Source organism: Aphis gossypii, chromosome 1 (genome assembly GCF_020184175.1).
Source record: "Aphis gossypii isolate Hap1 chromosome 1, ASM2018417v2, whole genome shotgun sequence".
In the NCBI taxonomy this organism is placed as follows: domain Eukaryota; kingdom Metazoa; phylum Arthropoda; class Insecta; order Hemiptera; family Aphididae; genus Aphis; species Aphis gossypii.
In genome coordinates, this window is record NC_065530.1 from 31,108,921 (window position 1) to 31,125,315 (window position 16,395).

At 29.5% G+C, this 16,395-nt stretch overlaps 1 protein-coding gene across 3 annotated transcripts in view; it reads left to right on the forward strand.

Annotated features, from left to right (window-relative positions):
* Positions 1-16,395, forward strand: part of LOC114131515 (discoidin domain-containing receptor 2-like) — a 158,075-nt gene that overhangs the window by 107,529 nt on the left and 34,151 nt on the right. For all 3 annotated transcript variants that reach the window (XM_027996750.2, XM_027996749.2, XM_027996751.2), the window contains one exon: positions 9,064-9,211. In XM_027996750.2, coding sequence (XP_027852551.2) covers positions 9,064-9,211 — 148 coding nt within the window. The remainder of the gene's footprint in view (positions 1-9,063; positions 9,212-16,395) is intronic.

A 16,395-nucleotide genomic window follows, 5' to 3' on the forward strand; every position in this document is an offset into this window, starting at 1 on the left:
ATAAAAACAACAAGTTTTTTTTTACAATAATAATATATGTAACCTTTAATAAGCTCAACGGGACGTGCCCAGACTATATTTTGTTGTTATTATCGCATAATACATTCTGTTTACGGTGATAATCATGCTTATTTTTACTACGCTGTTGTCTGAATACAGCTCAAGTCGGTTTTAAAATACATTATAAGTTATAACATTTACAACATGATAATTAACATTGCAACATCAACGTGGACGATTATTTATAGTCCACGATCGATCAATAACTTGTGACAGTAGGTACGTATTGTCATCATCAATAATATAGTTATATACGACCATGATAATTTACCTAATAACATAATAACGCTGACTGACAGGAAAGTTACCTGAAAAAACACTCATTCAATCTGCATCTGAACATCTTTTGCCAAATTCAATGTATACAATTTATATTATTATTTCAATATTTTGTTATACTCTACAAGTAACCTATGCTTTAAATAGAGAAAAAATCAAAAATACCAAATCATATAATAAATATTTCAATGTAAACAATTAAAATGTGTTACAAGAGTTACACTTCACGGTTGTATAATACCATACGTAATTTTAACGTTTCTATTTCATTTTTGTCCTCCAAACGGTTAAAATAAAAATAAAAATGACTTTTGTCGACAATAATAGATTCAACAGTCCCAGACATTTTACGCATTATTATTTTAGTTCTTGGTAGGCAGAGAGTAGTTATTTATTTGAACCAAAAACAATGACAACATCAAGTACATAGTGAATATAGCAGTGGACAAAATGTTTTACGAGTTTCATAAGGAAAAGTTTAGTCGATGGCGATGGCAATAGTGGTGGTGGTAGCAGCGGCAAAAGACTTAGGGACCCAGAGCACGTTATTAAAAACACTGGGAAATTTATGGAACGATAACAATAATATCGACCTGCCCTGTTATCTCTCCTCTGCCCTCGGGGTCGACGTTAGCGGACAATAGTTCAAAAACGAAAACTTTCACACCCTGAGTATAGTTACGCCATCGTGTGTTTCAAAATTTTGGTGCCGTTTTTTTCTTCTTCGGAACATATTTACGACGTTTTTATAATTTTTACGGCCGCTATGGTAGTTTTCTGTCCACACAAAGAAAAAACACAACCTTAATATGAATATTGACTTTTAGCTATTGCCTTTCATTTTAAGCAACTAAATTGTTTCAATATAATATTATATTATACTTACATAAGTATGTAGGTATATTCATAATTAATTAACAATTTTATGTTTAATAATAACACATAATATTTAAAATACTGAAAAAAATATTATATTAATTAATTAATAGTGTTTCTATAGAATATGGAATGGTAAGAAAACAAGAAAAAATATTTCCTACAATAAAAAAATTCCTGTTTATAATGAGAGAACTTTATATATTTATTTTAGTTCATAAAATAATCTTAGATACTTGACATTTTCATAAACTATTCTACAATAATTATAAGCAGTACCTAAGTATAAATATGGAATAGTATTTGTTTAAATGTTGATCAGCTTATACTAAAATATACAACTTCAACATTAAAATACTAAATACCATGTACATAAAACCTTTTAGTTAGTTAAAAAAGATTTATTTTCATTTTTGAGAAGCAAAGCCGCAGTGTCCCGACGCCCGATTGTTGTAATTATTATATTAATATCTTACACATTCGTAAGACGGCGCAATGTATAGGCAATATAGCTACATTTATATATATTTTTTGTCGTGATATTTTAGCATTTTAACTTAAATCAGAATACGTCCTAATATTAGTATCTAACAATAATTATTATTTAAAGCATTTGTATAATATATATATATGCATTAGCATCTATAATGTAGCGACATATAAGATGATATATTTTATACTTGTTTCATTTAAATTTAAATTATTAGTTTATGTTTTTATTATTTCAAATTATATAATATCAATATCATGTTACACAAATTGTAGGTAAATTTATATTAAACTAAGTTCAATACCTGATAAAAATATAAAATATTTTGTCAAAGTAGGTATATGAGTATCTGTGTATTTTATGATTTACGCTTTAAAAGAATTGTAATAATTTCTATGGAACACATATATAGTATATTATGTTCTCTTTAATTTATATTGCAGTATATTCATTACATTTTACTTTATACTTTATCATTATTATTATTATTGTTGTTGTTATTATTACTATTATTTAGTAGAAATAGATGAAATTAATAAAATAAAATAAATATAGGTTAGTTGAATATATAACTTTTACCTTCTATAAAGGATATTATTTTATAGAAATAAAATCAATAGTAAAAGGAAACTCGGTAGGGGGCCAAGACAGACGTGTATATGTAGACCTTGTCGAGTTGACAAAATAAGTATTTCAAATTAACTGCTGAGATAGTAACTAATGGATAATTATTATTGCGTACCAGGAAAAATACAAGAGAAAAATTAATAAACTAGATACTGATAGGAAATTAATATAAGAGCGTACTTTTCTTCATTTGTATTCTATATATTGTCGTATAATATAAATTAAGATTTTTTTTATGTATATGCAAAAAAATAAAAATAAATAATAAATACGTTTTATTATAACGCTTTCCCGATCACCATAATTATTGTCACAAACACTATATTTTAACGTATATAATAACAATTATATATTATGTATGATTTTCTTGTCAATTTCAAAGCAATTTTTTTTATTTAAATATTCGAGTGTCCAAAATTTAATATCATATTATATATTTTTATTATCGGTACACCCGTAGATACGATTTCCTGCGGTGAGACGCTGCTGTATGTATTTATATCATAATAATAATATCGTACAACAATAAACGATGATAATATAATAACCATTACATTGAAAACTGCCTCTGTGTACGATACACATTAACAGCCGATACTGGTTTATGGTGTACGTTAACTTTTCTATTATCATCGTGAACGTGCCCATTTGACCATTTCGAGTGGAAAATATTAAACTCCCACGTCCTTGCTTTCAGCGATTATGTATCGTGTGTGCGCACGGTCGAATTAACGAAATTCGATGTAGCCTGTAAATATAACGTGCGAGTATACCTTTCCGGAGAAATATGTTGGCTAAATGTGTTCGAAAAAATATATATATATATTTACAAACAGGAAAATGCTTTTTCCTCCAACACGCAACAAAGGTTTTTTGATGATTTTATAACTCGTATAAATGCTAAACCTTGTACGTCTGTCATGCGTCGTTCATCGTCATTCGGCGCGCTATTTGCCCACAACCACTTAACGTTACGAAATTATATTCATATATATATATTATGTACAAACGTGAGCCCAGTCGCCCTTGAACGAGTTTAAAAGCAAATCCAAAAAAATAATATATTATTTATAATTTTCAATAACATCACACAAACGTACATAATAATAATAATAATAATAATAGTATATGCTACCAACTACACCCTTTTGGTGTAATCGGTGGCATATATATGCGTGGGTGTGACATAAATTGCATTAGTACAACTACTACATTACTATAAACGAAAAACATAATTTGAACACGTTTTACCGCACATTTTAAATTATAAAGTTACACCAATACAATATTATTGTTACCTAACTAAAATGTGTTCATGTGACAGTTATATAACTATATTATACACGTTTATGTTTATGATGTCAAATAAGAAATATGAAATTCTAATGAGTATTTTAGGCAGCTATCCCGTACATAGAAATACAACGTATATAATTTAACATTTACAGTGTTACTATAAATCCTAAATTCAAAGTGCGGAATAAGTAATAATTAATTTTTAACGTAATCCCATGTCAAAACAAAAGTTCTATTATATTAATATAGTTTTCAAAGTTAAACAGAAGTGGTTAACTCTTTCAATTTTTAGTTTCGTTAAGTACATTTTACGCATCTCGCTAAGCTTGGTATAAATCTATTTAAAAAACTGTCTGTCAACTTTTTACCCGTAATTCTTGTTCAAACAAACATAAACTTTTCTAGTGACTTCCAATAGTATAAACGTACACGATATATACGTAACATGTATTGAACTGTTTAAAAGTCAAATAACATTAAAATCGTACTACCCGATATCTTTAGTACTGATACAGTATTATCATTATATCATGTATTTCAACAAAAAATTTTGACGGTTCGGTGTTGCTAGCTTTCGTATGGGTGACCGTTCATTTCATACATACGAACAAAACGTGTCCCGAAGAACAATAACCTATAGTGACGTACCCACGATAATAAAAAAAAATTCACACGTCTTATATTCAATTGTTGTCGAAGTTAATAAAAAAAAAAAAAAACTTATTTTATTTAAACATACCTAAGATGACAATAATTGATTCTATTATCGATAATACGTTGATGATCTACTATTTAGATAAAGATAAATAATAAATGCCTTTAATATTTTATCTCACTAACACATATATATTATATATGTTATATTGTCCTACATTCTTACGCTATAATATAGATTTTTCAGTTTTAATTAGTGTTTTCGATTAAATTCGTACAGGATTGTATTGTATAAATTCAAAATTAATTTTTTGTTTCAAAAATATATTTACGATTTAAATATTTAACAATTTTAAATCTTATATGTTTGTAACGTCAAACTTTCAAATATATTGTGTTTAAAAACTATGAGTTATTTTTAAAAATAATGTTCTACTACACATTAACTGATACTAACTGATGTCCGTTGATCGTTCATTTTTACGAATGTGTACATTTAACCAAATTACTTTTTTATGAGACTTTGAAACAAAAAATCACCATCGATCGTTGTAAGAGTCAAAAAGAGAAACATCAGACCGTAGTTATAATATATTTATTTATGTCCATACCGTACACTATATGTCTATATGGAAATAAAAAGAGAGAGAGATAAAAAAAAAGATAATATATAATATTAGTTTCAGTTCGAAATGCACCCCCGCCTCTCAAAGCTAGCCAACCGACCCAGTTTGTTTTGGAATTTATTGAAGAGTTCGAATTCTAGCCTGGGTCGGGTGCCCCGCACCGGCCTCATCTGGCCTCGTAACCGTCGTTCTTTCCGATTTATCCGAGCAATTACGCAGAAGTTGGCCCGAAAGACAAATCGCCCAGCACTCTCGGGCGACCCGTCTGCCCGCGTACATACATATATATATTATATATATATATATGGAAATCGCGAAGTGTCTTCCATATCCCGCACTGACACGGGTCTCCCACCAGCATCCCCCGTGGACGACCGGAAACGCAAACTCGCGCGACGTATATACTTGTGCGCATATATTTTGTAAGTTTAAGTGTGTGTGCGTATATATGGTCTTATAAATTCACATTGAAACGGTGGCGTGGCACGCGCGACTATTACATTACACCCGGAAGGCACTACTTTTGTAATTCCGGAAACTTTGCAGCGATCTCGGCGGGCATAAAAGTGCGACGTTTACGTTTCAATTGATCATCCCCCGTCACCATCCGTTCCGCGTCGCGACCACCCTTTCTCATACACACGCACGCCTTTGTCTGTGTGAGCGAGCGTGTGTTATATATTTATATATATATATATATCAGTGGCGACAAGTTTCAGTAGGTCAATATCGGTTTGCGCGTAACAAGTGTGCGAGGGCGACCACGGCTTCGGCTTACCACGACAAATCTCTGATAATTTGTACGTTTTACGCCGCAACAAACTTTTTTCCCACACACTTTCGATAACCAGAACAACATCGATCGAAAGTTTACGGTTTTTAATGGGTCACGATCGTTTCTGTCAAAAAGTAATATTTTAACAAAATTATAAACTAATACAACGTATACATATTATATTACCGTTATCATGCAAACTACTGTGTTCGGCGCATGATAAGGGCAATATATAGCTATTTCAGAGTTGTATATAATTATATTAGACTTTTATAAATTGAAAAGGGTCGATTGTTTTTCACGTACCAACGCTGTCGTGATTTCTTTTTACATCGAAATTAAGTTACGGCTTTTTTTTTTTATAAACAAGACATCAAACTTATTGTTACTCACCATAATGACTGTATAATAACTATTATTATTATTATTTTTTTTTTTTTTACCAATATTCATTGGTTATTTCGAAAAGATCATACCTTTTTTATGTTTGATAGAAATCATAAGTCGAGGAATCAAAAATGTTTTTATTATAAATCGATGTATGCCTTGCTTTAACTATACCTACAAGATATATATGTTTTGTTGTAGTTCAGTGGCATTCTTTTTTTTTTTTAAATTCAACAACTTACTGTTGTGTGCATACTTATATCATAATTATTTATACACTTACTCGCACTTGCCGTATACCTGAAATGACACGACGACGTATAACGTTTCAACCACACAATTATATTAAATGTCTGCAGTGATACTTGATGTGCTTATTATTATTTATATAGTATATAGCATGATTTAAAATAATTACAATTACCGATAATACTCTGCGATATTCTAAATAAAACGAGAAGACAATTTCACCTGTCATAAACTTTGGGAATCCTCGTCGAATTCCCAAAGACGACGTGTATACATTTAATAGCAATTATTTACACTATATATACTTGTACATTCCAATTTACCATGTTCATGTGAAATTGTTTATGCGCGTTAATAATCAACTCGAGAGTTATGTGCATACTAATGCTTTTTAAATTCACATTAATTATTTAATCATATTAATAAAATTGAATTAACTTAACTCCGGGATCTAAAAGTGCACATTATAAAAAACGTATTTTAAATAAATATTTTTGGTAGAAATTGCAAAATTCCGAAATTGAATTTATTACCAATAACCTATTTCTTAAAAATATTTATTGCTAAAAAGTTAAGAATTATTATTTTTTAGTTATCAATTTTCAAACATTTTCAGGATTTCAAGCTTTAACGTTTAAAATAAATTAGCTTGATTCAAATTATTTTAATGTATATAGATCATTTTTTTTTTATTATTTAATAATATAATTTATACGCAATGACAAGTTAACAATTTCAAAATATAAACATGATAAATAACTTAATCACAAACTTGCAATGGAATATTAACTGATTTTTAAACCCTAATTTATGTTGAGTTAAAATAGTATTGATGATAAATATTATTATAGTTCACTAATCTAAATAACAATAAAAAATCAGTTATAATATATTAAAACTATTCTTCTCCATAACATGTAGAGTACAATTTTTTTAAATAATTTTACCTTATTCCGATAAATACCCGAGTGATGCACTTGAGACCTACAATATACATAATATAATAGCTATAGATACTATACGCAGAATCATTGTCATTTAACATTTATTTATGATTTATTCATTGAAGCATGCAATTGATATTATTGGGTACATTGATGACACAAATCGTTTATTATTATTTTTTTTATTTTCTGAGATAATTAATGATGAGAGTTGAGTGACTATTCTATCTTAAATTTGAGATAGTCGGTTATTTAAGCACTTGTAGTAGAGTGTAACTAATCAACTAGTTTCCTAGTTCAATGACAGTAAGTGTTTTTAAATCCGAATGAAGGGAATCATTGTAAAATATATACATTTAATAGTGCATTTGAAATGATCTGAAGCACTTTAAACTTCGATCCTAAATATGGTTATTATTGGAGACTTTAGATGGGATACAAACCTCGATGCCTTAATATGTCTAAATGGGCCTTTTGCCATGACATTTATACATCAATAGTTTCGTAAATAGTTTTAAATTTTTAGAGATAAGCGTAAGATGAAAATGAGAAATCAATTATTAAGTGATAGAAGATACTTTTTGTGTGATATGATCGAATTAACGATCTGCTATGTGAATGCTTAGATATTTATGCATGATGTATTAAATAAGTATTGGTTTTTGATGAAAAGTATCTGAAATCGCATATTTTTTTTCTGGAAGAGTGAAGATATGCCTAGTGAATGGACTTCGTCTCATTCATTTATACTCTTCGGCCTATATTTCAGGTTCCAATAATGCAAAGTTGATTTTAAACAATTTATTTTACGATTAGGTTTCAATTTAATTATTAATTACATTTTATCAAGTATAATTGGTATACATAAACCCTTGCCTTATATATTTAACATTATTGCTTTAAATATATTTTATTTTTAATTAAAATAATTTAAACTATACTATCTAGTAATACTTTGAGCACTTATTGTATTTTTGTACAAATGTTTCAATATACAGTGCTTAATCTAACGTGTATCAATTCAAAATAATCCATTTGTGTAATTTTATTTTATTACTGAGCAAATCATAAAATCTTAAATTTCTAATAAAAAGCAAATTATAAAAAATCGAGTCTGGACTACTAACGAGTAAAATCTCTGCTTTTGAAAGTTAAAAAAAAATCTCATTTAAGACTTTATTTTAATTTTCTGCCAACCAAAATTAACGAATTATCCGACTCGAGTCATACTGATGATGTTTTATAGCATGCCCAAGGGAAAGACCGCAAATTTCAGTCATGAATGCAAAGTGCTTGGACTTTCTTTAATATTTTATTAATATTATTCATATTATAGAAATAATCAGATGTATTAAATTAAATTTTAAAAATCGTATAAATAATAATGTAAAACTTAATTTATTTTAGTCGTAGCATATTTTAAAAATACTTTTTTTTTTGAAAGTTATTATAGATATTTACCGCCATTGTCAATATTATCTAATATATATTTTTTAATAATATTATGCGGTGCGTGATCCAGCTACTTATTTTGTTTATCTGCATGATAATGGTGTATATGATGTGTTATTATACTTGGGTTTTTTTTTTTATTCGATTCCCAATGATGATATAATAATAATAATATGCGCCGTTGACTTCGCTTCGGAAAAAACCCCCATTCTGACCGTAAATAATTTTACGCGCCGTACTTACTATGTCTGCTGTATGTATTATATTATTCGCATTCTGGAATAGGAAACCGAATGCACCTATTGAAAATTGCTAAAGGTTATATGCCGTACGTTTGATTTATTTCAGATAATGTCCGGCAACACGGATACCTCGACCGTGGTCTTGCACCATCTGCTTCCGCCCGTCTACGCATCGCAAGTACGCATATTGCCGTACAGCGTTCACCGTCGCACCGTTTGCCTGAGGGCAGAGATCAGAGGATGCCCGTCCGACCGTAAGTAATAATCGTAGACTTCTATTATATCAACGACGGCGCAGTCATATAATAATAGTACAGTGACTGTGTAGTAGTACATCTCGTCGTGTGTTTGTATATATTTATTTACATAGAGAGAGAGAGAGAGAGAGACTTTGCCGGTGCAAACAACATATTGTGTACATTTATATGTATATATAGAAAGGGGCACCGTTTCGTACATTCAAATCGATATCATAGAAATCAAAATCACGAGGGAGTATACGTAGTGAGTCGTCTATATCCATATGTATATACGAACAAGCGCGTATTGGTATATAAGTATATAATCTTAAAGTTATTACGCTCTCGCGTATAAAACCGAAAAACGGTCGGATAAAATATATTATTTAATAAGAAAACCTCATATAACCCGGTGAACTACTCCGTCATAAGTAGTTATGCAGTACACTCGTACACGCCGCAGAGTATTGATGTATAATAATATTGTTGTCGATTTACTATTATCATCATCATCATCATTCTTACGAGTTAATTTAATCATAACCGTATTGATATGCGGATTCTGGTCGATTCGCGATAAATCGTCGATTGCGAGAAACGGAAAAAAAAACGCTATTTACGTTGATTGTCGCGCACGAATCGGGAGATGATTGTAGATAATATTATCGTATCGAATAAAAACTGCACTGTGTATAGACAAGCTTCGTACGTGCGCCGAATTTCGGATGATGGCCGGTATCGCGGTATACGTCTTGTTTGTGATTTTATAATAATAATAATTACTTTCGGCGTTAAAAATCCGCTCTCAAAAACACAATTAACTCGACACTATATAATATATCGGAAACTGCGTCGACGAACGGTGAAGCGCACACGCACACACACGTACAATGTACGTTTTAATCATTTTCGAGCGTGCGAAACGTTCGTCGCGCAAATTACTCCACGTTCGCCGCCGTGTCACTCTATAATATATAACCAAGTCGTTGATTCAAACGATCCAGGTCAAAGAGATATGACACTGTACAGTGTTCATGTGTGTGGGTGAGCTTGTGGGTGTGTGTGTGTATGTACTTTTCCTCGCGCGACTCGTAGAATAAACAAATAGAGGCGTCTTGTTGAAACGCGCGGTCTAATTAACGGGTATAAGACTAACTCCCGTTAGTGCACAAAGATGTAAGTGAATTAAGTGATAGCATAGCATTGAGTAAAATTAAATTACCTACTTAAATTATAAATTCAGTACACAATGTCAGTCGTCAGACTTGAACCGTATACGTATGCGTACTATTTTACGATTTTTTTTCGTTTTTTTTTTTTTTTTTTGACCGTTGTGATCCATTGAAACGACACATCAGAATTTTTGTACACATTTACTCGTTATTTATTATTTTTTAATCGTGCTAATTTGTCTCACCCAGCTACCTGACACGATCTCCGGAGACTCAATATTTTATGTCATATATAATTAACACATCTAAACAAATTGTTTTACATTCAGCTGTAGGTATATTATGAGCTATTCAAAATCGCACGTAAGAACACAATCCTTGTGTGTAAATTTCAGATAATTATATACTTGAATGTATAATCAATTTTATAGCTGATAATATTTGTTCGGACTTCGGATTATATGAATTGTGTATCTTTTTTTTCCAATATACGGCAATACGAGTGCGTCGTTATAACCATATTGTAATCACTACAAAACTTATAAAACAATTAATTGATTGTATTATTAAGCTGTATACTAAAATGTAGAATTGTAATCGATTATTAACTACATGTAAATTATAATTAACCAAATAATTGGAATGTTTGAAATAAATACTCGAGGGGTCTCACGCGTGCACGAAAATCAATAAAATTATTATTTATGAGTTTATGACCCATTTAATGCGCACATAAATATGTATATAAAAACATGTAAGTTGGTTAAATTTTAGTCTGTTTGTTTACGATACTAGTTAACTATGTAAACTCAAATATCGGAAATAATTATATAAAATCTGTCGGTAATCAAATTTATAAGAACATCCATTTATTTTCACTCGATTATAGAATATATAATATGTGTGGAGCATGTGCAAATACAATATTAAAGTTTAATACTTATCCGTTCTTCGCCACAAAATAAAATTGATTTTGTCATTATTTTAGTGTGAAATAACACCGAATGATACAGTAGTATTTTTTTCCATACTTAAAATTATCGATGTAAGAGTTTTGGTCGATGTAATTATGTCGTTAATATTAAGAAAAGTTAGTATATTTCGCTATTATACTAAATCTTACTTTTTTCCTATACATATAATGCATTTATGATAAGTCTTTATATATCGCTATTGTATATTTACTACAATATACATAGATTCTTATACAACCTACCCTAAATATCGCTATAGTATTGCGCCATCTTAATAAACAGTTATTTTTTTCCATACAAATACAAATCGATTTTCTTATTATTTTTTTTAAATAAAAACAGTTTAGCCATTGCATTTAATATTAAGCCATATTGTTACAGGTCTCTGTGCTATATTTGAAGAATACGTCGTATTCTTTAGTTAAATAGGTACATTTCAATACAGCGATTTAATCATATTTCATATTTCAAGGTGTTTTGCGTATTTATCAAAAAACTAAAAATAAAACGCACATACACTCTACAATTCTACATACACACTCATATAATAAATATAATATACAAATCTAGCCCATTACAATATTCCATGAAATATTATTTAAAAACATAAGTTTAGAATTGGATTTGTGTGTAAGAACGAAAAAAATAAAAAGAAAACATGGCGTGTATTGATTTTGCAAGATTTACTTATACAAACAATAATATGCAGAATACAAAAGTACTTTAGAAAGCGTTGTTTGGTGAATCAAAACTCAAAAATGTTATTGTTTGTACTGTCTATAATATAAATGGATGGCGCACGTGTCTCCGAGATTTTAGCTTCTATTCTGTTGATATTTACCGATAGATACGTGTCGGTGGCTGAAAGAGAAATACAAAATGGAAAATAGGAATTGGAAAATAACAGGTGAAAGGTTTTTTCACTCCTTTTTTATTGTATCTAATAATTTTTTTCCCTAGAACGTACTGGCCGTTACCAAAACCCAGTTGAATTTTTCACAGACGTGTTTCGATGTGTACGGATCTAAAAGCTCTTTGGTCCGCAAAAGGCTATTGATATAATAATATATTATTTTCCCGCTACATTTACTACCGACACCTTTGATAGTTGTGGCTAACAAGAAATTGTACCCCCAAAGGCTTACTCGTTTTAACAAAAACCCTATTTGCGTTCCTTGGTGTTATTTTTTATTGCACTTTCATAGTATAAATATATATCGAAGAAATACGTATAGTACGTCGACTGCTCTGTCCATCTTATCAATATAACTATAAATGATTAAAGCGTATTGCCCTTATTTTCAATTTCTCTGAGCTTCTCAAGCATGTATAAGACTCGTTATTTACCGATCCGATTACATATATATGTATAACTACCGTCCAATTATTATTTAATAACTCAATGCATAGACATTATATCAATAGTAGTTAGTAAGTATCCGTGTTTAATATGGTATTATTCTAGTTACTAAAGACTTCTTACATTATATGTACACGGTCATATAGATAATCATAGTTGTGCTTACTCGACATCGAATCATTGACATCGACACAAAACGAAAATAAATTCGCCCCATATAAGCGTATGTGTAAGTGCATGTCCGTATGGCACATTCAAAATTTCAAAAGCACTGGTTTTAAAATAAGAATTTATTGCAATTACTATTGGTTAATGTTTCGACAAAGATCGTCTTCGCGACAAGAGCCGGCAGGATGTTCATTTAAGTTTGTTGATTCTTAACGGCAAGGCAATAATTCATTTTAGAATTTATAACATAGAACAATATCAAAGAGGGGGAAAAAATTGGCTCTTAATGCAATATATGGATACGAGATTTCCGTACGTGACGGCAATATTCTTCTTTCGACTAACCGACTGTCTGTATAGCCACTGCAGCAGTATGTATATTGTATATACTATAGAGTATATTACATACATACCATACCGGAACAAAAACATAGGGAAATATGGACGGCCACGCATTTTCACCCCGTAACAAACATCATCTACCCTTTCCCTCGCAAACACACCGCGGTTCGCAATATTCTACTACCGAACAACCGACCGGAATTTCGATTAATCACGCTGGACACGTTTCACCATGCGGTGTACACTACTCCGAGTACCAAAGTTTCAGCAAACGCCAAAATAATAACCAGTATTCGACCCCTAACAGTTACCTGGGGTTAGAATTTTTTTCTCTTTCGCCTGGTGCGTATATCTGATACAGCCAAATCCTTAACGGATTATAATGAGACCAGTGTTGGCTTATATTAATCGGAAGTTGAAAAGGGTCGGTTGGTCAAATATTAAACATATTGAAAATAATTGCGATGATCCGGCTAATTGACTCCGGATTCCAATGATAAATAAAAAAAAAACATCATAATTCACTTAAAATATCATATTTTATGAGAATACTTTTCATTTGGATCAATCTACACTATACTACCTATTATTTTTTATTAATATTATTAATTTATATCTTTTCGTTTTTATAAAACAAATGCTACTTTTATTTTTAACTATTTGACGTCATCTTTTTGATATTTTCTATAACTTTTCCTTAATAAATACCTTTCTGAAACATTATAATTTTACAAAATATACAGTCTATAATAGATTTATTAAATATTCAAAAACTTCAATAATTATATATGTATTAGATATTATACAGTTTATATTATACTACTTCGTATTAAATAAATGAACATGCAAATAAATATATTATTCAGTTATAATTGATATCGATATAAAAAGAAAAAATAATACATTTTTAAATATAAAATTATTTAAAATTATTATTTTTTTTATACAAATGTTATTATTATTATTACTCCAACCGTTTCAGTGGTGAAAACAATAAAATATATTATCCCATCAATAAAAAGGAATTTTTTTTTCTTGTTTCAATTTATTATAGTAGTAAAATAATTTAATATACATTATTATTCATTGTTTTGGTAAAAGTTGTGAAAATCTATCCGTATGTTTACTATGTTTTAATTTGTTGAGTAACCAGTGAGTTTATATTGAATTACTTAAGTCCCACAAGCCACTTGCGAAATTATAAATGTATTAACGTTTAAGTACATATGTTTAATCTTCTATTAACAATAACTCACTGAAACGCCTAAATCAAATAAATTCCTCGAGTAAAGAAATTTGATTACACATAATAACAATATGTTAATCTATGATGTTGTAATTATATGTATATTAGATAGACGTTTTAGAAATTGTAATTACAATTATCCACTTTGATTGATTTTATTCAAATTAAATTACAAATGGAAATTTGTAAATAAAAAATATTAATACGATAATAGTAATATATTATATTAAGTAAACATAATAATATAATACGAGTATAATATTATAAATATTGTTTTTTAGTATTTTAAACAAATATCGTAGTATAAACTGACGTTCATTCTTAATAAATTGCTAAACGAATAATTTAATTTCATAATAATAAGTATAACCATAAAATTCAGATAGAACTCACCATGTATATTCAATTATATTAAAAAGACGTCTACGATAACATCTTTACATAAGAAATACAATTTTTTTCGCTTAAATCAGCATATTATTTACATTATTGTGTATAGTGATGAGCTCGAATATACTATATACTTTATGATGACGAATTTCAAAACCAATATTAATCGTTCAGAATAAACAATAATAAAAAGAAGAAGAATGATCGCAAGTCGAAGAAAAAAAGGATGAAAAACTTAGCCATTGCGTGCAAACGTAATTGAAAAGTTTCCTGTCGGTGGACGGGTTCTTTTTCTTTCTCTTCGTATTTTTTCAATCCTGTGTTATTGTTTCAACGAATGCAAACTTTTAGGCGACTAACGGTTTGTATATATAAAAACCATTATAATAGGTGTATGGTATATATATTATATACATTTTTTTGCTTTTAATTAATTGGCAACAATGGTAGCCATAATCAATAGAGAAAGAATGAGACAGAAGTTTTCAATTTAAATTGTAATACTAGCAGGAAATTAGCGATAAAAGTGTTTCGTGTTTCTATTTAATGACCGACGCAGATATGAACAATTTGAAATCGTTTATCCGCACGTAATTTATTAATATTTCACTTTTTAAACAAATAACACGATCACATTTTGAGTAAATATAATTAATTGTTAAAGCCAATCCAATACTATTCCGTGCACTAATATCTACTGTACATAAATGTAACGAATACATCTGTATAATAGTATTTTGAAATACCCACATGTAAAAGTATTATCTAAATAAACCCATGAGTGTCATCCGAAGGAAGCGATTTGAAATCAACTATGCAAAAATGTACATCTATTACAACAACTTGACAGGTCACTTAAAAATATTATCTTATTAGCAAGAGCATACATATAATGACGGAAATAATTACATCATTCAGACGGCGTAATTCGATAACTGAAGTCCTTGACGGAGAAAGCCCTCTAATTAATCGATTGGCTAATTAATAAACTATGTGGGAAATTTAGGTGATCGTCGGACATTTTGACCGTGGTCGTATTTGCCGGAGACGGTAATAATAAAGTGAATAATTGACTTAAGCTTGTCCGTTTCGTCGATGAACACAAATTGGTTTTGTCGGGTAACTTAATATAAAACGTCCGTGTTTCTGGTTCACGACCGTGTTATGAGCCTCTTAAAGCAAACTCTATTGTTACTGTTACAATACCCATACTATGACCGACTTATTGACCTTTAGCAATAGTAAAAACTGTGCGTGTTTAATCAAAGTCATTTGTGTTTATAATCCAAGAACGTTTAATATTAATATCACACATGAATCTTAAACGTTACATACTTAAGTATCTACGATTTTAATATAAATATTAAATTTATCTTGAAACTATGATTATATAAATATTATATTATCATATTGTTATTATAATATTACAAAAAAATAAAATATTCTGAAACGTATTTTCCACATGATGTTTGATCATTTAAAAGAAAAGAAAAACTATTTAACAAACTTCGTGCTGCAAATGTTATTAAAAAAGTTGCATTGAAATA